Source organism: Microtus ochrogaster, unplaced genomic scaffold (assembly GCF_000317375.1).
Source record: "Microtus ochrogaster isolate Prairie Vole_2 unplaced genomic scaffold, MicOch1.0 UNK1, whole genome shotgun sequence".
Taxonomy (NCBI): domain Eukaryota; kingdom Metazoa; phylum Chordata; class Mammalia; order Rodentia; family Cricetidae; genus Microtus; species Microtus ochrogaster.
The window spans coordinates 30,418,341-30,440,798 of record NW_004949099.1 but is presented as its reverse complement, the minus strand read 5'-3'; the positions used below and the strand labels follow the sequence as shown (position 1 = coordinate 30,440,798).

The following is a 22,458-nucleotide window of genomic DNA, read 5'->3' as shown; positions in this document are numbered from 1 at the left end:
GGGTTGAGTGTTGGGGAGTGTGTGTCCTAACTAGAGACACAAAACACACAGTTAACACATAAGAAGGTAAGCACGGAGCAAGTTGTCACAAGACAGCTGGTGGTCAAGGGAGAGAAGAGGGACAGCCGAACAGTCTCCGTGCGAAAGAAGAGAAGCCTTATGAACGAAGGTCGGACCTCAGATATCACCCCCAGAAACAACCATCTACAACACAAACTCCAGCCCCCGATTTTTAAAGCAGTGACCATGGGTGGCCCAGGGCAGTCTGAAAGGATGGCTCTCCCAGAGTGCCCCTTCTTACGTACTTTCCTCAAAGGTTTCAGCTTGGTCTCCATGATGAACTCGTACTTGCAGAGCTCACAGCAGCGTGTGTCAGAACTCTTGATCCACTGCTGCAGGCAAGCCTGATGCACGAAGTGAAGGCTTCCTGTGCAGTGGCAGGGGGTGATCAGAGGGCTTTCGTCATCGCCTTCACAGTGGCAGATCCTGTGGCGGAAGACAGACTCATCAGTGGAAGAAGGGCCACAGCAGGGAAGATGGTGCGCTACCAGAAGGCCAATTCCTCCGCAAATGAAAGTTCAGAAATAAACACCATAAAAGTGACTATCAGCACAGAGACACACAAGCACAAATGAGAAAAAACACGACTAGCTGAATGTCAGCTTACCATATCAGCAACGTCAGGATGGCATTTGGCAACAGAAAAGGAAGAACAACGGTACAAGAAATGACAAAATAGGCATTTTTAGGGAAAACTTCAAACTTGAAAGATAAAATTAGGCAACAATAAAGACACCTTCCAGAACATAAGACATTAGAGGAAAAACAAAACCCAAATCAGCATCCTCAACTTCAAAATAGTACAGTGGCTTCCAAGGCCACTCTAAGAAGCCTCTCTATGAAGTCACATGTGCAAGAGCTACACCTCCCACCCTCTCTTGGAATGCAAGCAGAGATCACAGTACTTTCTCTCCACTTAAAATTCCAAATGATTCTGCAGCTTCATTTCTCTTGGGGACTAATCATGACATTAAAAGGAGAATTATTAAAGCAGTCCAGTCATTATTTCCAAGGAAACATCTTAGATTCAATTACTAACCTCCATGAATTTAGGCTTTTGAGAACAGCGATCTTTCTAACAGCTGGATAACAGGTAGGAACAGCTGTTGTGAAGAGGGCCTGCCCCAGGCCTGGCTAGATTGTTGTGTTATTCATTTCAGAAATGGGTTTTCAGATCCAACCACAAGCAATGTAACAGCACATTAAGAAGGGGAGACTAGGGGAGGCACAGGAGTGGGAACATATGAGCTTAAACTGGGCCCAGCAAAGATGCTGTGCAAGAATAATACAGGTGGGAAGTAGAGTTAGGACCTGGGCAAGGGCAGGACACACAAGAGGAAGGAAAGGAGGGAGGGAACAAGAAAGGGAGGAAGGGAGGTATGTAGACAGACTACTAGAGACAAGACACTCATAGAGGCAGGCTAGGAAGCTGGGGTGCTACTTCCCTTCTTCCCACATATTCAGGCAAAGCCTACTTATCTTGCTGAGAGGAGTCGGTTTAATATGTGTAGTTTCTGCAGCTTATGAAATTAGCTTCCAAATGGTATCACTGTTTGGAAAACACAATTGCTCTACAGCTGGCAATAGATGTCTACTTCTCACTTTGCAGAAAGCTCACATAGTAAATCAAGGTAAAGCTATGAAGGTGTTAGCAGAGACAGCTGAAGGTGGCCCCTGGTAAACCAACCTGCAGGCATCCCCTGAGGTGGACACGGGAGAGATGGGGGTGCATTTTTCAGAGAGCGGAGAAGGACAATCCAGGTCACTGTCCTTCTCTACTGAGCAGAGGGGTGCACGCAGGACCCTGCTCTTCAGTTTGGCAGATGATGTATCCTCAAAGACGTCGTCATCTCCCATTTCATCAGAACAGAAGTCCGTGCTCCCTGCCAGCCAGCTGGAGGACTTGGCAGTATGCAGATGGCTGGCATGGCTCTCCAGCTCATGGAACCTATGCAGGCTGCTGGCACTTGAGCCACGGGACAGTGAGAACAGGTACCGAAGCAGGCGCTGGCTTTTCAACCTGGCCTCACCATCGGCTTTCTCCTCCAAAAGTGGGATGCGTATGTTCCCTTTGCCAACTTCCCTCTTGGAGGCGGCTGAACGGTTGGTAGAAAGGGATAAGGCCCGCGAGTGTTTGGAATGGTCATGGGGAGGGCAGTGCTCTGTTCCTTTTTCTTTATGATGGAGCTTCTTCTTTTTGAGGGATGGACCTTGAGGAAGCACCAGTTTCCCTTCAGAACAAGTTCTTTCCATGTAGTCAAAGCTTTCCAAAGCATCCTGGGTCTTCTCACCCACATCGCTTAGGGACTTGGAGAATCTGAGTGCTCTTTTGGCCTTAGTATTCTTAGCGGGCCTCAAGGCTTGGTCCCAGTCTGAACTGAAGGGATTTCCCTTTGATGCCTGCAATGTGTCTTTACAGATAACTGTCACAGTGAGCCCTGGCGTCAAAGAACTCTGGCATGGAGGAGCTTTCAAGACAACAGCAGACTGCATGGGACTGTAGTGACAACACTCAGAACACAGTGCACTGGAACTGCACGCAGAACAGTGGGATAAAGCACAGAAAGGAAAAACAAGTTTAAAGAGAGCAGACATCAGAGTGGGGTATGAGACTGGCTCATAACTTGGTGAGCAAACAGCACATAACACCGGGCTGTTTAGACCAAATGTGGAAGGATGGAGCAAATGGAAAGCTGGGAATTCCGGGCTGACACAGGCCACGGGAGCACGTGAAGCAGAGTGTTACCTGCAGATGTCCTGGTTGGATGGTGTGACAGAAGTGCGAGAGAAGGAAGACACTGGAGCCGTCGTGGGTGGAGGACTACTCCCAGCCTGCAATGACACACCTTAGTCAGTGTTATCAAGAAGTCAAGAGACCCAGACACAAAGTCTCCTTGTGAATGTCAGCGGGTGGAAAATCAAATGATGTCTGCTGTCCCACTTCTCTTGAGGGGAGTTTGGATGAGTTCTTTGTTGTGCTTTGTTGAGACAGGGTCTCATTTTATATCTTTGGCTGGCCTGAAACTCACTATATAGGCCAGGCTGCCCTGAACTCAGAGATCAGCCTGCCTCTGTCTCCTGAGGGCTGGGATAAAAGATGTGTACCAGAGGCCTGTCTGGAACATGCATCAAATCCATACAAGTCTAGGCAAGAAAACTCTAACCATACTTTTTCCTCACCTGTAAAGAAAAATATAGCTAAGAGATATTTTAAGACCATAAACCACACTTCCAAGCTCTGAAGAGTCAGCAGTTTTCCCCCTTAAGCAAATACATAAACTTCCTAGTAAGTCCGGAAACCAAGTCCTATAAGGTACCCCAGCAACATGAAGGAAAGCAGGCCAGGTATCTTCCCGCCAGCACTTGTCTTCACCTGGTTCCTGAGACAACGCTCCCCAAGGCTGGCAAGTCGTTTCCTCCCTGAGCATCTTACACACAGAAGCAGAGTGCTGAGCCTCAAAGCCTTACTGACCTGTCACAACCCTGGGCCAAGGACCTTGGCTAAAAAGGAGATGTGGCAGACGGGGCTTCCCAAGAAATCTAATCTTAGAGTTGAGGATTAAGAGACATACACAAGAAAATTCAAACTTGAAAAAACTGTAATGAGCTCACAGGACACAGCAGAGCCATGAATAGCAGTGAACAAGCCAGAAGGAAGGAAAAGACTAGACAGAGAAGATTTATTACAATGAGAAATGGATGGAGAGAAACAGGAGCCGGAAGAAGGGCCAAATTAAAAATGAAAAGCCACTGAGGTTCCGTAGGCATCAGAGAAACCCATTCTCTAGCCTTCAGGACCCTGGCACCTCTCACACACCTTTCTTTTTCTGACAATGACGACACATGCTTAGTGTGAAACCTGCAAGGTCTTACTGTTGTACAAATCTCAGAGGCTCTCCGCAGCCCCAGATGGCACAGGCCAGTTAGTCCACGTGGTCCCCTGAGCTGATCCAAAGCTGGCGTCGAAGAGACGGGCGAGGCTGCTGGGCACTGTCTCACAGCACTTGTCACATTTACAGCATCTCTACACTGTCTTCCCACAGTGGGTCCTCCTGCTCCAGGCTCCCAAATGCTGGGACTACAGGTGTGTGCCACCACGCCTGGCTTACAGCAGGAGAAGGCACTCTACACTGACGATGACTGATTATGGTGTGCAGGCCATGACTGTTTATTATTGGACCGTTTATGAGCTGTAGTTCTGTGGAACCAGCAGCACAGAGGGCTTGCACCAGCGTCAACATGAGGTAATGCACTGCACGACAACATTCAGGCAGCTACAGTGTTACTAGAACTTTCCAGTTGCATCATGATCTTTGGGATCTCTGCCATCACTTTTCAGTCCACTGCTGCTCACAACATCACTGTATGGCACACGCCTATGAGCACACCCATGCCTTCTTAGAATAGGGAGACTGAGTGACAATCTGCTCAGTGAAACCCAACAAGCTGCGGGAAAAGAATCATGCTCCTTAAGTAAATTTCCATCTCTGTTCACCTTACTGAGAGCACACCCTGTGGTTGCAGGCAGCTCCTCCCTGGCCCACAAATGACTGAGAACTAGCCTCACTTTCTGAGTGCACACTAAGAGGATACACTCATCTTGGTACTCCACCAATGAGGCATCAGCCATCCAAACAGTACTATCACCTCCCAGAAACTGTCTTCTGTCCTCTACTGCCAAAGTTCAAGCATACCAGTCTGGAAAGAAGTCTTGTAGCACAAAATTAAACATCTCTAATCTAACTCAACCTTAAGAAATTGGACCCAGAAGCTCCATGTTAATATGGTATATGTAGATACTGAAGTCACCGGTCTCATTCTTCAGCCTATCGGAGTCATCAAGCAATCTACACTGCCCAACTGAGCATACACGGACACTGGGTATTGTTCTAGGTAGTCTCTTTGTCAGTTTGACAGAACCTAGAGTCACTTGGGAAGAGGAAACTTCAACTGGGGAAATGCTTTTATTAGGTTGGCCTGTAGGCAAACCTGTGGGGACATTTTCTTAGTTAATGAGTGATATAGAAGGCCCCAGACTATTGTGGGCAGTGCTACCCTAGGCAAGGTAGCCCTGGGCTGTATAAAAGAGTAGGCTGAGCCAGCCATGGGGAGCAAGCCAGTCAGCAAGGTTCTTCCATGGGTCTACTTGAGCTCTTGCTCCAGGTTCCTGCTCTGCTTGAGTTCTTGGTTGCTGTAAGATGAGTTGCTCTTCTCCCAAGCTGCATGGTTATGGTCTTTCTCACAGCAATAGCAAGCAAACTACACAGGAATTGGTACAAGGATCACAGGGTATTGCTGTGACAGATCTGACCATGTTGCTTTGAGGAGGACTGCGAAAATGCTTGGAACTTTGGGAGAGCAGAGCTGTTAAGATGAAGGCCTGGATTGTATATTGGAGAGGAAAGGGCCATTCACAGGATAGCTGGAGTTAAGAATCTGTGTTTTCTGGTCAGCCATTACTGAAGAATCAGCTGTGATCCACAAGAGACCAGAATCACTGAAGTGAAACTTTTGCTTTACTAGGAGCTGAAGAACCAGTAAGGACTAAAAGAAACCAGATCATTGAGGTGAAAACTTCTGAGAAGCATTCCCTCATGATGACCACAGAGATGTGTGGTCCAGAGATGGTCAAAGTTGTATCTCAAACGAGTAGCTGAACTTAATAATGTATTAGACTCTTCCAGATGGTACAGGTTTTGATGGCATGAGGGCTGCAAGGTTTAAGGGGCTATGGACAGTAGCTGGCTTGGCACTGTGTAAATCCAGACAGGGCACTGATGAAAGTACAGTCTCAGTTGCAGAGGAGACACCAGGGTTGAAGGGGTCATGAAGAAAAGTTAAAGTTTAGCACCATGTGGCAGGGCTGAGGTCCTGAAGAGAGGCCAGGAGGCCTTTGCTGAAGATGGAGTCCTTGGAGATGCCGGGACTGTGGGATGATGAACAAGAATAACGGCAGGGTGGGGGCAGCTAGCAGAGCCTATGCGACAAGCTGCATGTGCTACTGATGGCAGAGCCAGTGAAACAGAGCAGCCCAAAGTCCTCTGGAGCCCGAAAGATTGAGCTCCACTGGGCTACTTACGCATCTGTACTTGGGTTTTGCTTCAATGGGTATTTTAAAAAGACTTTGGATATTTTAAAGAGACTGAACTTTTAATGTGTTTGAATTTTTAAAGACCCAGACTTTTAAAATTATATACTATGTTTTATATTGTGATGGCAACATGGTATCTTGAGAATAAAAAAGAAAGGAAAGGTTATGGCTTAATAGTAATAAATTAGTAAATCAATTTAACAAGGGGTCAACTGTGCTGGTTAGTTTTTTTGTCATCTTGACACAGAGTCATCTAAAAAAAAAGAAAGACAATTGAGAAAATGCCTTCATCAGATTGGCCTGTAAGCAAGTCTGTGCAGGCATTTTCTTGATTAATGATTGATATAGGAGGGCCCAGATCACTATGAGAAGAGTCATCCCTGGACAGGTAGCCATAGGCTGTATAAGAAAGCAAGCCAAGCAATCCTTGAGAGAACAAACCAATAAAAATGTTTCTCTGTGATTCTGCTTGAGCTCCTGTGTCCAGGTTTCTGCCCTGCTAGAAGAGGCCAGACTTCCCTCTTATGATAGCATAAGGGACAGTATGCTATCAGATGAGGTAAATATTTTATTCCCCTAAGTTGCTTTTGGTCATGGTCTTTCTCACAGCAACATTAATAAATTAAGACAAGCATATTCTTTAAATACACTAGTAGACAGAGTTCTTAATAATCTAAAGTTTAATTTTCTTGGCGATATGATAATAACAAGCCCAGGGCAGCCTCTGACACTTCTCAAGATTTTTCCTGAAATAAAGTTAGAAATGGGTCTCAGGACACTAAGTTCTCCACCTCAGGTTGCATGGGCCTATGCACCATCCTTCTTTTTTTCCAGCATCTTCAATCCATGGCAGTCACCAAAGGCCCCATCCACCCCTTAGAAGCTCCTCCTATGATGAGCTAAGCACACAAGGTCTGTGGTACCAAAGCTTTACAGTCAATCACACAGGGAGGCAGACCGAGACCTATTTTAAAATGCCCGCACTCCTGTAATTTCTGGTATTCTCTGCTTTCTAGTCCCCCGACCACTTTGAGACTGAAAACTCATGAGCCAGCTCTGTTTAGCTGCCACAGCAAAGGCCAAAAATATATCATGAAGGCACAGCACACAAGAGAGAAATAATTCTTCACTTACCCCACCCCCTTGAAAATGTGGTGGAAGGCCCATGTGTATTCACACCCTCACTGCTGTGCAGTAACCTCGTCTGTGTTGTGGGTCAAACTCAACTGGGGGTACTGACATATAGACAAAAGCTCCACCCCACAAGGGATGGAAGACAGAGGGAATTACCTAGTCAGTTCCTCTGTTAGCTTAGAAAGACAGGAACCAAATTCACGTTGCTGGATTGTGAAAAATCGGACTGTGGAGGAGATGAGGTCTAATCTGGAAAATGTATCCAACCAGGGCCAGTGTCCTGTGAAGAGGTGAGTTTCATTCGGAAAGCTGAAGTCAAGAGAAATACCTGCCATTCTCCTCTCCATTCCAAATAATGCACGTCAAAGGGGTATAATGGGGGTGACCATATCTATGCATACACAGAGAAAGGGAATGAGGCAGAGCTAGGAGGCAGGAGGACAGCACCTGATAACAGAGCCTCAGTCATGCAGGAAGCAACAGGCTGCTGTTCACACACTGTGAGGCCTATGAACTTCCTATAGAATCCCCATCTCAGGAGCATCACAAAGAACTCACAAAACAGTCTGAGCAGTGCGAGTCCTAATTGGTGTTAATAATAAAAACATGGAGTCAGATATTAAGGGGTGATGTAGTAGAGAGCAGCGGGCCACTTCTCGCCTCCCCCCCCCCCCCAGCCACCGGCTAGCTTTACCCAAATTAATTACACGGAAACTGTATTTCTTTCAACACTGCCTGGCCCATTAGCTCTAGCCTCTTACTAGCTAACTCTCACGTCTTGATTCCATCTCGGAGAGGAGAGCTATGGTGACTGCCTGAATCTGCTTCTTCCTCCCAGCATTCTGTTCTGTCTACTCCACCCACCTATGTTCTAACCTATCAGGCCAAGCAGTTTCTTTATTAATTAACCATTGAAAGCAACAGATAGATAGAAGGCACTCCTACATCAGGGTGAAAGATGAAAGATCGGAGAAACAGAGCAGTCAGTCACTAGTTCTCACCTCTATCGAATCCTCAGACTGAATGGGAGATCCAGTCTCTAGGAATCCTCAGACTGAATGGGAGATCCAGTCTCTAGGAATCCTCAGACTGGAAGCCTTCTCTACAAAACCTCGGACTGAATCCTGAGCTCCTGTCTCCTCCCACCTTATATTCCTCTCTCTGCCCAGCCATGCCTCCTGTCTCCATCTCCCTTGTGCTGGGATTAAAGGTGTAAGTTACCACTGCTTGGCTCTGTTTCTCTTTTAGACTAAATCAATCTCATGTAAAGCAGAGATGGCCTTGAACTCATAGAGATCCGGCTGCCTCTGTCTCCCAAGTGCTGGGATTAAAAGTGTGTGCCACCACTGTCTGACCTCTATGGCTAACTAGTATGGCTAGCTCTACCCTCTGACCTCTGGGCAAGCTTTATTTGTCACTGAAACAAACAAAATAATCACCACAGGTCTGTGTCTGGCAGCAGACACCAAGAACAGCAAGACAGTGTCTGTAGTCCAAGACAGGAAAGGCATAAAGGTAAAGATGAAGCCCAGTTTTTATTTGGGAAAGAAGGTGAGTCCTCTACTAACGGGCCTGCCCTGATTCCATCAACCATCTCTTGAAAAATATTACAAGGTATTCTCAGCAGGTAACCTCCAAATGACAAACACAAAAGTGTCTGCTCTTATTAGAGCACAAACTTTTAAGAAAAAATGCCAAGCTACTTAGTTATTATACACAAATGACTTTAATAAATACTTACATCCCCCAGTAAAAACAAGAAAACCAGCCAGGTGTGGGCATGTGCTTGGAAACTGAAAACCAATTTATTTACACATCAATTACCAAAATGTTTTTAAGTACTGGAGCATTCCTCTAAGGCCATGCATACAGCCCAAGATGATCTCGCTTGTTCAAAGGCAGCTATGGAAGCACATCTCATGGCCAACAGGGTGGGACACAGTGTTTTAGAAATCCTGTTTATCAAAGTACCTTTTAATTTGTGTTTCCTTCTCAGGAAGTTGCTAAAGGTTACTGTCCTCCCACTCCAAGCTAAAAGGTAGTGATTTGTTGCTAAGCACCAGTTCAGCAGGCCTGACTTCATAACGCAGACCCGGCCCCACTGGGTATCTGGAGTCACTGAGATTATGTCTCAAAAAACTCAAGTTTAGTAAAATTACTCTGTGAAAGCCAATGCTTCACTGTCAGAGGCTCCTTTCTATAAATAAATACCCAGTTGTACCCATCCTAAACAGTGAGCTACAATTAAAGAAGAGGCCACTCTATGGCTGCTCTGATACATACATCACAGCTCTTGCTGGAAGGCTGTGCCAAGAACCAGCCTTCGCAAGAGCAATGAACTAGTCTGGCCATTAAAAAGTGAATAGATACAATATAGAATTCATGGGGGAGAATGCGTAATAAAGAACTACTGAATACAAAAGTATTTCTATTATAAATGACTCAATTGCTGCCTGGCAAGTCGCATTAACACTGAGTTCTCTTCTTTCCTGGCCTGTTGGTACCCAGTCATGTGGACAGCAGTATGTCTCCAGTACAATGAGAGCCATAGGGCACAGCATGGAAAGAAGAAAAGCTGCAACAGAAATGCTTGCTTAAGACTTGCCTTCCTGAAGTCTCCACAGCTAGACTCTCCACAAAATAACAATATTTATAACAAACACCAAAGGTCACACTTTCTGAGCAAAGATGCTTCATAGCTCCAGAAACTAAAGCTCTGACCATATAAAGGTTTAAAATCATCAGTGATGGGTTTGATCAAAGGGCTTTGTCTGTGTATGTATAGATCACTCAAAAGGACCTTTCATTAATGTAGCTTTCTTTAAACAGTTGTTTTTTTACTACCAAGAATAATTCTTACAGAGTTTTGGGGAGGTGGCAGAAGAGGTTTTTGACTCCGGAGTCCTCAGTGTGCTCTGGGATGACTTCACTGAACAGACCACCAGAGTTCAATCATTTAAACAGCTCAGCCAACAGTCAAGTACAAGGAACTGACTTCTATTCCTAGAGCCTAGAGCACTGGTAGGAGGAACTTGGCGTTATGGTGCTCTCTTCTAATCCCACTGCTGGAGAGGTGGAGACAGATGATTCCTGAGGCTGACTGGCCAGCTAGTCTAGCCCACTTGGCAAGTCTTAGGCTAGTAAGAAACCCTGTCTCAAAAACCAATAGACAGCTCCTGAGATGTTAACACCCAAGGCTGTCCTCTGCTCCACCACGTATATGCACACTCATGTGCACTTGCACACATGTGAGTGTGCACACACACTAACTTAATTATTACCAAGTTGGTGTAGGAGTTCCTTGTGTTTGTGTGTTGCTTTCATTGGTTAATGAATAAAGAAACTGCCTTGGCCTAGTTAATAGGGTGAAATGTAGGTAAACAGAAAAAACAGAACTGAATGCTGGGAGGAAGAAGGGCAGAGTGGGAGAAGCCATGGATCCTCTGCCTCAGATGAATGCCGGTAAGCCACAGCCACAAAGTAATACATAGACTAATAGAAATGGGCTAAATCAAGAGGTAAGAGTTAGCCAATAAGAAGTTAAAGCTAAAATGGCCAAGCAGTGTTTTAATTAATATAGTTTCTGTGTGGTTATTTTGGGTGTATAACTAGCTGGGCTGCAGGGACAAACAGCCTCTCCATAAAACACTTGGCGCCCAAAGTGGGGCTCCAAGTTCATCGAGAGTCCATATCTCAAAATAAGCTAGGGCAGAGAGCAAAAGAAGACTCCAGGTCAACCTCTGATCATCATATAAGTGTAAGCACACACAGACACACATGGTATAAACAGATGTTTCTAGAACAATGTCAACTGTCTATCATCTCTGTTTAAAGGCAATAACTAGAAAATATTAAAGGAAATCAAACAAATATGTGGTGATACTTTGTGTTTTAACAAATAAAGCTTGCCAGAAGATCAGAGTACAGAGCTAAACCACTATAGGCCAGGTAGCTGTGGCACACAACTTTAATCTCAGGACTCAGGAGACAGAGGCATATAGATCTGTTTGTTCAAGGCCACCCTGGGTTACATGAGATTGACCCAGTCTGAAGGAGGAACAGAGCTCACACAAAGGTGATCCTAGCACTTGGGATCCCATGCCTTTAATCCCAACACTAGGGAGGCGTAGACAGGAGTGATATGTCTGGGCAGAGAGAGAAATATAAGGCTGGAGGAGAATCTCAGCCTTTTCCCTTTCTAAGAGTCCTCTCCATAGGTAAGTATCATATGGAAATCTTTCTCAACCAAAGGCAATGTCCAGACAGTCAAGTACTGGTCAAAATCTGAACTCATGCAATTGTCACAAAGGCTATACTGTGCTTAATTGTCTTAACAAGCAAGGACAAATCTTACAGTGGAGCAAGACAACCTGTAGGTGGTAAGGTCATGATGGCATAGGACTGATAGCCACTTTATCGAAGTCTGTGTTTAGTACATTGTTTCCAGTTTCCAAGGCTCTCTGGCTTCCAAGTGACCACCCCTAACAAGAAGAGGCTCTCTACCACAGTCTCCCAAATGCCTACCTCAGTAAGAGCTCTGTCTTATAAAGGGAAGCATTAAGACAACTAGGGAGTGACAACGACTTCCTCTGTATGATAAACTGAGAAACATACTGTGTAATAGATACATTTTCACTCGAGGTGGCAACTAATCAATGTGATTCCTAACTAAATGTGTTTTCCGACATTATAAGCTGATATAAAATTCTGAGTTCCTCAATCATCTGACAGCAACAAAGGAAGCATAAGAGTGAAGAGAGGAACAGACGGTGTATCTGATGGCATGGCTCCAAGCTGTGCTGACCTAAGGAATCCTTGCCAAGGTGAGAAGAGCCAGGACTACAAGGGTCCCACAATCCAGTACCCAACAGTACAGAAGCATTTGTTAACAAGATTTTTTCTAATTGGTGTATATTTGTTGTAAATTTCACATGGACATTTAAATATAAGTATATAATGAATTTTGAGCATATTCTCTCCCATATTCTCCTGCCCTTTCCGTTCTCACTTCTGTCCACTCCTCATCCCCTCTGTACACCTAAGGATCACATCTGTCCTTCATGTCATATATACATGCAATATTTTATGAATCTATATAAAGTTTAGAATCCACAAATGAAAGAAAACATGGCATTTGTCTTCCTGACACAGTTTTAATGTGTTTGATATGACTATCTCCAGATACACCCAATTTCTAGTAAATAACACAACTTTGTTCTTTATGATTGGAAAGATTTCATTATGTATATATGCCAGTTTTGTTTATCCATTCCTCCAAAGAAAGATACCTAAGGTTGGTCCCACAATTTAATTATCATGAATAAGGCTGCAATAAACCTTGACACGCAAGCATCTATGTGATCTGTTAACTTAAGCACCTCCAGGAAGCATCCAGGAGCGTAGCTGGGTCATATGGTAGATTTATTGATAGTAACATGCATACTGACTTCCATAACGACTGGACTAGTTCACATTCCTACCAGCACTGTACAAGATTCTACCTTGTCTACATACCCAAAGCATGTACTATTGTTTTTGCTTTTTTTAAAACAAATATTTTAATTATATGTATATGTGTCTTTGTACATGAGTACAGTTCTATGGAGGCAGAAGAGGGCACTGGATCCCCTGGGGATGGGAGTTACAGGTGAGCTGTTCAATGTGAGTATTTGGAACAGAACTCCAGCCCAAAGGAAGAGTTTTGTTACTATGTATAGTCTGACTTGAAGATGGATATGGTGATGCTTCCTTCCAACATTGCTCTTTTTGCTCAGGGTCTTTTGTACTTCCATTTGAACTTTAGAATTTTCTTTCTGTTTCTGTGAAGAATTTTATTGGAATTTTTATGAGGATTGCATTGAGTCTATAGATTGCTCATAGTACTATGTGTTTTCATAATATTAAATAAGTTTATTTCTTATTGGCAAAAGCGTTTTGTCTGTACGCTTCCTGTTTGGATTAAATAGATATGCTTGAGCCTTGTTACAGTGATTTAAAATCGGGGTCTGAAACCACAATTCCTTTTGCACCTACCTAACAATACTGATGGGTGTGTCTTCACCAGTTACCGTCTATTTCCCTTTGCTCTCCAGTATTCTCATTTGTTCTGTAGGGTCAGTTCTTACTGTAGAGAGCTGTGAGAGGTTCCTTCAGTACTTTAGTCTGCTTCTGTAGGTTCTGTGTGTTAACTGTAGGTTCAGTGTTTCCTAACTGTCCTGAGGAGTGAGAGGTTCCTTCTTTCTTATCTGGAGCTTTAGAGGCCCTCAATCAATATTTTCTCCTGGATTTGGAGGATTCTCTGCTATGATTTTTTTCTAAATACAATATTTATACCTTTAGCTTGAAGGTTTCTCCTCCTATCTCAATGACTTCTAATTTCAATCTTTTAATAGTGTCTAGTATATGTTGTATTTTATACTTTATTTTATCGTCAATGTCTGAATGTTCTAATTCATCCTTCTTAACATACATTCCCGATAATTCATTTCTACTCAGTCCATTCCATTAGTGAGTTTTTCACTTGTAAAATTTTCTAAAATTTCAATTTAAATTTTTGGTATACATAATTTTATTCAATTCTTCTTTTATATCCTGTATTGACCTTATTTTTTCCAGCTCTCAGTTAATTTAGGAGTTTGTCCTCTTTCATTTTAATGCATAGTTTCACAATTATTCTTCTGAATTCTTTGTCTAGAATTTCATGTAATTCACTTATATTAGAATCCATTACTGAGGAATTTTTATGTATCAGAGGGGACATTCTGCTTCATTTTTCCTGTTTCATGTATTTTTGCAGTGGGGCTTGTGTATCAGGGATTGTTTCCATGGCTAGGTTTTTTTTTTTATCAGTTATATTCTTTGAATTAAAGACATTTGCAAGGCTCAGGTAGGACTAGTATATTTACAGTAGTTGACTAGCCAAATTCCCAGTTTACACCCTCTGGGAACCAAATGTCATCTCCTACATAACCTCAGAGTGTAGACTCAAAACTACTTGGTGGGTCCACTAGGAAAATACAGTATCACTGAGGTTTAAAAACCACATCACTTCTAACTTCAGTAACTAGTGGGAAAAAGAACAAAGGAGCAAGGTGCACAGTAAGTTATTAATTATTAGGTGGGCACAGTGGTCAATGCCTTCAATCTTGGGAGGCAGAGGCAGGCAGATCTCTGTGAGTTCAAGGCCAACCTGGTCTACATAGTAAATTCCAGGACAGCCAGAGTTACATAGTAAGACTTTGTCTCAAAACAAAAAGAAAAAGGAAGGAAGGAAGGAAGGAAGGAAGGAAGGAAGGAAGGAAGGAAGGAAGGAAGGAAGGAAGGAGAGAGAGGGGGGTGGAGGGAGGAAGGGTATTAATTATTAGGTCAACTGAGAAAAGCATTGAGGAGGGAAAGGTTGGCTGGGATGGGGAAGCTGAATATAGCTAGGGTCCGCAGAATTTAAAGATATGAAAGGTTACAGTTAAGTGCAGAACCAGGAAGATGGTGCTGTGAGTAAGGTAATTGCTGCACAAGCACAAGAGCCCAGGTTTACTCCCCAGGACCTGTGTAAACTGCCAAAGCAGTGCATGTCTGCTCCTATGGAGAGAGGGGAGGTGGAGATGGGAGAACCATGGAAGCTCATGGTGAACAGGGTGGAAGGTGAAGACTGACCTTAATGAATACACTGACAGCACCTATAAATGAAAACGAGGCACGCACTAGGGGCAGCGCTGTGCTATGACCTCACTTTGGAAGAGAAGGCAAAAGAAATGCTAGCTCAAGGGCCAGTATGGACTTATAACAGTGAGATCCTCTCAAACCTAAACAAAGAAAGCAAGGAGCACACACAGCTTCATTTCAGAGGACCTAAGAGGTTCTAAGGCAGCAGGACAGGTCTTTGCTATGTTGTTCAAGTCTTCCTGTCAGGACTGTACTTTGTGTAGCTGCATGACAAAGACATGGGGAAAGGCTCAAACCCACACAGTGATCTGCACGATCATGTCTGGCCAAGGGGTCAGACTGATCTGGGGTAAGAGTACTACCAGGAGAAAGACCGTGTGGGAAGCCGCTGTCTCCTGGGCCAGATCCTAGCAGGCAATGAGTCTCTAGAAAGCTATCTACAGGAAGACACTGTGGGAGGGACAGACGCAGCACAGGTCCACATGACAAGCAGGATGAGGACAACACAGTAAGAACAGTGGACTGGAAAGGAAGAGTGGGCCTGGAAACACCCTGAGCAACTCAGCTCTGGACTATTTACTTCCAGATATCTTGTCACCCAAGTCATAGAAATCCATTTCCAGCCAAACGCATTCCTACCTGGAGAAACAGACTCTGGTGTCTGAGAGTTCTCTGCCTGAAAAGAATGATTTGAGGAGGTGGGGATGGAGTTTCTCTAGAAGTCACCTCCCCTGGCACACACTCAAAGTTGCCTCACTGGAAAATGACACCTGCCACAAGCTTTCCATGGTCCCAGAGAGAACTATAGAAATGCATCTAGAAGAGAGGGCTGGAAGGGGCTGAGGTGGCACAGCGCCTGCCGCCTAAGCACGAGAAAGTGAGCTTGGATTCCTGAATTAATGAGCAGCAGACAGATCCGATCTCAAAAAGGTAAGATAGATAGAGAACAATAAATGAATACACCTGATGCTGACCTCTGGCTTCCAGATGCACGAGCATGCATATGGGAACATGTATACCCATGTACTAGCATGCATACAAGAACATGCTACATGTAACCTCCCCATTTTCAAAAAAATGAGTTTTAATACATGTAAATTCTAAGAACATAAAAGTCCCAGAGTACAAAATAATGTATTTTGGTGGCACTTCACCTTAGAAATGTTGTTTGGATGACTCATGGAATGTCCCAAAGTCTTCTCATTCTGCAAGAAAGCCAAAACAAAACAGGTAGCAATTATTAAGCTGTGACTAAAGACATACAAAGAACAAACAATCAATTACAACACTTCTAGTAACAAGTTATTCCTGTAAGCACACACCACTATACTAGATGTATATTCCTAGGCATTAAAATTGGAAATTTGGGCAAAAGTAAATAAAACAATGGTCCTTTCCCTAAAGGAACTTATCAAGGAAAGAGCAGGATATTGGAACTATAAAAATAAAGCCACAATAACTGTCTTAAGATACTTTCAAGTCATAGTTCAGAGTCACGGATGGGTACCTCTTTGACCAGAACTGCTTACCTAAGTGCACCTCGTACCCTCTTCCCATTTAAACAGAAACCTCACTGTATGTGCCTAAGGACAGATGGGGTGGGGGCACTAGATGGACCTCTTTGTTTTGATGGCTGACAAGAAATCACACCTACATTGCACATTAAGAGGCTGATATCTGACCAGAATATCATTGATTGTGAGAAGATTAGATTAGAGTATTGCAGGTCCAGAGCCAAACTACCTTGGACCTCTAAAGCCTTTTTAAAAATAATCATTCATTGCCCACTGCTATGCATGACCTAAAACTCACGTCGCTGTGGATCACAGACCCTCCGGCTGTTCCCTCACGTGCCAAGCTTCGTGCTCCTGGCAAGCTCTATCCTATCCAGCAGGCACCTAGATGATACAGGTCACATATTAACCTAAGCCCCTCCTTTCCCTAGGAGACCTTGAAGAGGGTGCACCCTGCTTTGTCTGGTGAATTGTAGTTCTCTTGCTTCAGAACCTTGCCATACTTGTGTTGCCTGTGTCTGCAGTATGACTGTGACACAGCTCCCCTGAGAGACAGCCTGAACCTGACTGTACGTGCTGCCCGTGTCTTCAGTGACTGTGACACAGCTCCCCAGAGAGACAGCCTGAACCTGACTGTACGTGCTGTGTCTGCAGTGACTGTGACACCGCTTCCCACAGAGAGATCACAACTTTTCCTTACTCTCTGGCTTTCCTTCCTTTCTGACCCTAAAGTCTAGCAGTGACTACCAGGTATGTCATTTTGGACTGTATAAACAGATTCATAGTTTTGCCTACCCAGAACTAAATATGTCATCAGATAGACTCTGAGGCCTCTTGCAAAGGTTTCTCTGCTTTGATGTCACTTGTCTGCCTCATGCTTCCACCAGTGTATTATGATCAAGGCCATAATTTATTATTTTCTTTGTTCTGTTACTATAAAAACCTCATGAAACTGTTACCATATTGGAACACTGTATTTAGGATGACATACACTTCTGTTCCTGGGTCACAGGCACTCCAGTTTGGCTTTAGAATATTCAGTCTCACTCTCTCCAAGAGCTTTACTTGTTGCATCATTAGTCTTGATGCCTTAAATACGGAACCCCAAGGCCAAGTCACCCTACTGGGAAAAGCAACCCAGATCAGAGCCAGGTACTGGTATTGGTCCTTCTACTGATAGCCTGGCACTGCTTTATGGGTAGAGGTTGGTGAGTTAATCTGATGCTCTCACCAAACCTTGGTTTGGTTTGGTCTAGTGGTTTATTCTCAGATGGTTGTTTAGGATTCTAGTTGCTGGCTACCTTTCATGGTTTGCTTTCAGAGCACTTGGTTTAAGGTATCCATTTTGTTTGTTTACTCTGAAAACACTTTGGTTTCAAAATGTTCGTTATGTTTTGCTTAGAGAAAGGATCTTTCTATGTAGCCTTGGCTGGCCTGGAACTTTCTCTGTAGATCAAGCTAGCCTTGAACTTACAGAGATCCTCCTGAGTGCTGGGATTAAGTGACTAAAAGCACGACTCTAGCACTGCTACTATTCAGTGTGCTATGTGCTCACATTCTGTTGTCTCCCCAGCCACTCCTCCATATTGAATACAAGGATGGAGGAAATGTTAGAAAAAAAGTTCTTTGATACTCCAGCTGGTTTTATTTGATAACTGTGTTAATTCAACTTGCAACTATTGGGGGGGCTCTAATTAAAGAAATGGGGAACATTCAATAGCTACATTTTTGACTGCCAAATGAAAATACCTAGGCAACAGATATATGGATTATGACTGGGCATCTTGCTTTAGTTGAAATTTAAAAACATTTAAGGAAAGAAGAATATATAACTGATAGCTTACAAATTCAGAAAGGGGAAAATGCATGTTTTCCCTCATATGTGGATTCTAGCCAAAAATGTATGTATGTATGTATGTATATATATGTACACACATACCCAAAATCATAAACAGGATTGTGACTATGACTTATAAAATGATATTCAACTTATATACTAAGGTAAACTTACTCAAAGTAAGACAAAATACATCATTAATCATAAGGCAGTGCAACCTAAATTAATAGTCATGTAGCTGTCTGCTTTGCTTGTTAATTCCTTTTAGAACTTTAAGTAGTAGCAAAGTGACAAGCATTAGGAAAATAGATGAGCTGACTGGACATAAGACATAGCAGCTAACACCTGTTCAGGATCCATTCCCCTAGACTCTGCAATTCAGCTTTCTCTGTTACTTTTTTTTTTTTTTTTTTTTTTTTTTTGGTTTTTCGAGACAGGGTTTCTCTGTGGCTTTGGAGCCTGTTTCTTTCTTTATTATATGTATTTAAAATTTTTTCTTAGATGTATGTGTGTGTCTGTGTGAGTGTATGCTATGTGTACGCACGTACCCTCAGAGGCCAGAAGAGTATGTTGTGCCCCTCAGAGCTCAAGGCAGCTGTGAGCAACTTGACATGAAGGTCAGGAACTGAACCTGGGTCCTTTAAAAGACAGGGATTTGAACACTCCTCCACCCTCCTCAGCTGTCTTTTTTATAAGGCGGGCTTTATAGATGGCTGAGGGGAGTATTAAAGGAGATGACACTGGTGGTAACTCTGAGCTCATAAACAGAGTGTATCTTTAAAAAACCAAAAGTAAAGTCTCATTGTATAGAGAAGGCTGGCCTTAAACCTCAGAGATCAACCTGCCCTCAGCCCTGAGAGTAAAGACATGCACCACCACACCCAGCTAAACATATTGTGTCTTACTGGAAGATACTGTTTCCCTTAATATTGCTAAGTACCAGATAAACAAAATTTAAAACTTCTGAAATCATAAATAAATAAACACATAGTTCCCTGTGACACAGACTGACAAATGTTTTTCAAATTATAATATACAACATGCTAAGATTAGAATAATAATTATGGCAGCAATGTACTGAAGAATACAATCTTTTCCTGCATTTTCTAAGGGTCTTTGTATTCACAACTGATTTTTATTATTAATTATGTAAACAAATGAATAGACATGTTTGTTTCTTAGAAATTATATATGTGGGCTGGAGAAATGAGTCAGCAGTTAAAAGCACTAGTTAGTTTTCCAGAGAACAAGGGTTTGATTCCCAGCACCCACAGAACAGCTCACGACTGTCTGTGGCTCCAGTTTCAGTGGGCTCTGATAGTCTCTCTTTTGACCTCTGTGGGAACCAGGCTCACACATGGTGCACATACATACGCGCAGGCAAACACTCATACACATAAAATAAATTACTGAAGTTATACTACTTTCTACAAAAGCTATTGGAAATCTTAGTTAAGAATGGACTCATTTAGAGACACACTTATTGGCTAGCAACTACAAGCCAGGTATTCTTCTAAGACCTTAAGAATGGGGATGGCAAATAAAACAAAGACCCCACGTTCATAGAGCTTAATAAAAAGGAGTAGGAAAGTTGAGCATGATGGCCCATGTCTATACTCACAGTATTTGGGAAGCTGAATCAGGAGGATCATTGGTTTAAGCCTAGCTTAGTCTATACAGCAACACCCTGTCTCAAAAAAGAAGTGTTATCAGATTTGGTCCTGATTATTTTTATGTAATTCTGTGTCCTACAGCTCAGGAACATCTTACAGTCTCAACAAACAAAGACATCACCCATACAAAAGCTAAAGGACAAAGCAAAAGGCAACACCAAAACAGCACCATCAAATGAAATTACATGTCTAGTCTGCAAATGCATATGTGCACACACACATACACACATACATACACACACACAATAGCTCACATGCATACATGGTAAATAACATTGGCAAACAGAACAAAGACCCTTTGTTCCATCTTCTGGCTATTTTTCCAGATGCTCCCATAGAAACAACGGAGATAGTCTGCAGACAACGCCTCCTCTAGAAAAGAGTCTGTAGCTTCATTGATTCAAATAATAAGCTATTTTTCTCAGAATTCAAAGTCAAAGTACAAAATTCAAAATTAAATGGTCAACATTAATAAAAAGATATTTGACATCAAAGGATGACAATAAAAAATTGAGACATGACATTTAAAAGTTTATTGTCTTAGGAATATGCTCGACAAATGCAAGGGATATAGTCTATTAGAGCACATTCTATTAGAAACAAGGTACATCCCTGGCAATATGAACTGCAAGACTAATGTTTGGTGCTTCCAGGGAAGGATCCTTGAGCAACTCTGAGGTTCCAGAGCTGGTTATAGCATCTCTCAGTCAGTGAGAAACCTGGGAAGTGCTGACAGGACACTTCTCCTACCTGAAGCTTCATCTTCTAACAGGAACGCATGGGCGTGTCCTCAGTGCCGCTCTCTCAGGCAGCATGGTACCCTGTGCAGGGACAGGCTGTGCCTGAGCTGCAGCTGCCCTGCAGCTCTACAGCAGCCAGCAGAACCACACTGTTCTGTGCTGGACTTCAGTGCTACCCTCCTGCGATCAAACCGGACTAACTACTTCCTCCAGCTGACTTCCAAGGAATGAGTAGTTAATGAATAATTCATGACAAGTCCATTCCCGAAACCAATTTCACTTCTGCTCTATGGTCCTCCTACAGCAATGTACAAGGTAAAGATTCTAAGCTATACTTGTGGCTTACAAATAATAGAAGTTCAATTTCCAGTTGATGACAGAAAATGGTACTGGATCTGTTTGTTCTCATATGTTAACCCATCATCCACATTTACTTGAGAGACTCCAAAAAAGGACAGAAAGGGTAAATAGCCACAGATATCTGGAATAACATTGTTTTTCTATCAGCCAGTCCTACTGGGGCTGCTGTGTGAGAAACAGCAGAGTACTTGGAAAGCAGCTGGGAGAGGGGCATTCTGAACGGTGGTGCTAGGAAATAAAGCTGCTTCGGAGGGGACTTTCCTTCTCTTGGCTATAAATAAGCCTTTATCTCACTAGTATTCTTCAAGGAAGCAGACGGGCATTCATAGCCCCCAACTTGTTAATGCTTGCATATTTCCAAATGAGCGATGCCTGAAGCAGTCATTTCTTTGCTACTCAAAACACAATTGCAAGGGAAACTTGATAGAAAGACTGGACAGTCCCTCCCTCCCTCTGGCCACATCCAGGAAGGGCAGTCACCTGTCTTCTTCTCCACTGGTTTCCTGCTCCCTGCCCTGGTGCCTGACCGCACTCACCACAGGAGTCCTGTCTGAGCTCGGTTAGTTCATGGGGGAGGGTGAGCATTTTGTTCTAGCTGCTTCCAACTGACTTGTTGGCCCTGCAAGCTGGTCCTCCATGCACTCCCTTGGCCCTGTGTTTCTCCTCTCAATTCATTCTGTTACTTTATTATGTTACTTCTGAGTCTATGCTTTCTAAAGCGTAAGTGGTTTTACTGCCCGTTTTTAAGATTTTATTTTTAGGGGCCAGACAATCAGCTGCACATCTTTAATCCCAGCACTTGGGAGGCAGAAGGTAGGTGAATCTCTGTGAGATAGAGGACAGGTTGATCTGCATAGTGAATTCCAGGACAGTCAGGGCTATCCAGAAACTCTGTCTCAAAAAACAACATCCAGGGTGATGTCCCCAGCTAGTACCTTGGTCAACTGAGGAGAGGGAACATGAAATGGCCCTATCCTATAGCCATACTGATGAATATCTTGCATATCACCATAGAACCTTCATCTGGCGATGGATGAAGCTAGAGACAGAGACCCACATTGGAGCACTGGACTGAGCACCCAAGGTCCAAATGAGGAGCGGAAGGAGGGAGAACATGATCAAGAAAGTCAGGACCGCGAGGGGTGCACCCACCCAGTGTGACAGTGGGGCTGATCTACTGGGAGCTCACCAAGGCCAGCTGGACTGGGACTGAATAAGCATGGGATAAAACCGGACTCTCTGAACATGGCAGACAAGGGCAATGGCACTGGGTTTCGATCCTACTGCATAAACTGGCTTTGTGGGAGCCTAGCCTGTCTGGATGCTCACCTTCCTGGACCTGGATGGAGGGGAGAGGACCTTTTTTTTTTTTTAATTTATTTATTTA

At 43.5% G+C, this 22,458-nt stretch overlaps 1 protein-coding gene across 5 annotated transcripts in view; it reads right to left on the bottom strand.

The window, feature by feature from the left end:
- The window catches only part of March8 (membrane associated ring-CH-type finger 8), an 82,002-nt gene that overhangs the window by 5,396 nt on the left and 54,148 nt on the right, over window positions 1-22,458 (bottom strand). For 3 of the 5 annotated variants that reach the window (XR_003378480.1, XM_013353044.2, XM_026788150.1), the window contains exons 3-6: window positions 16,102-16,152; window positions 2,807-2,892; window positions 1,748-2,593; window positions 306-486 (exon numbers count right to left, since the gene is read on the bottom strand). Coding sequence is in view for 4 of the 5 variants with exons in the window: in XM_013353044.2 (XP_013208498.1) it covers window positions 306-486; window positions 1,748-2,593; window positions 2,807-2,892; window positions 16,102-16,152 (1,164 nt within the window). In the remaining variant the exon portion in view is untranslated. Of the gene's footprint in view, window positions 1-305; window positions 487-1,747; window positions 2,594-2,806; window positions 2,893-16,101; window positions 16,153-19,919; window positions 19,986-22,458 lie in introns of all 5 variants that reach the window. The other 2 variants (XM_026788151.1, XM_005365064.3) reach the window with 2 other exon arrangements.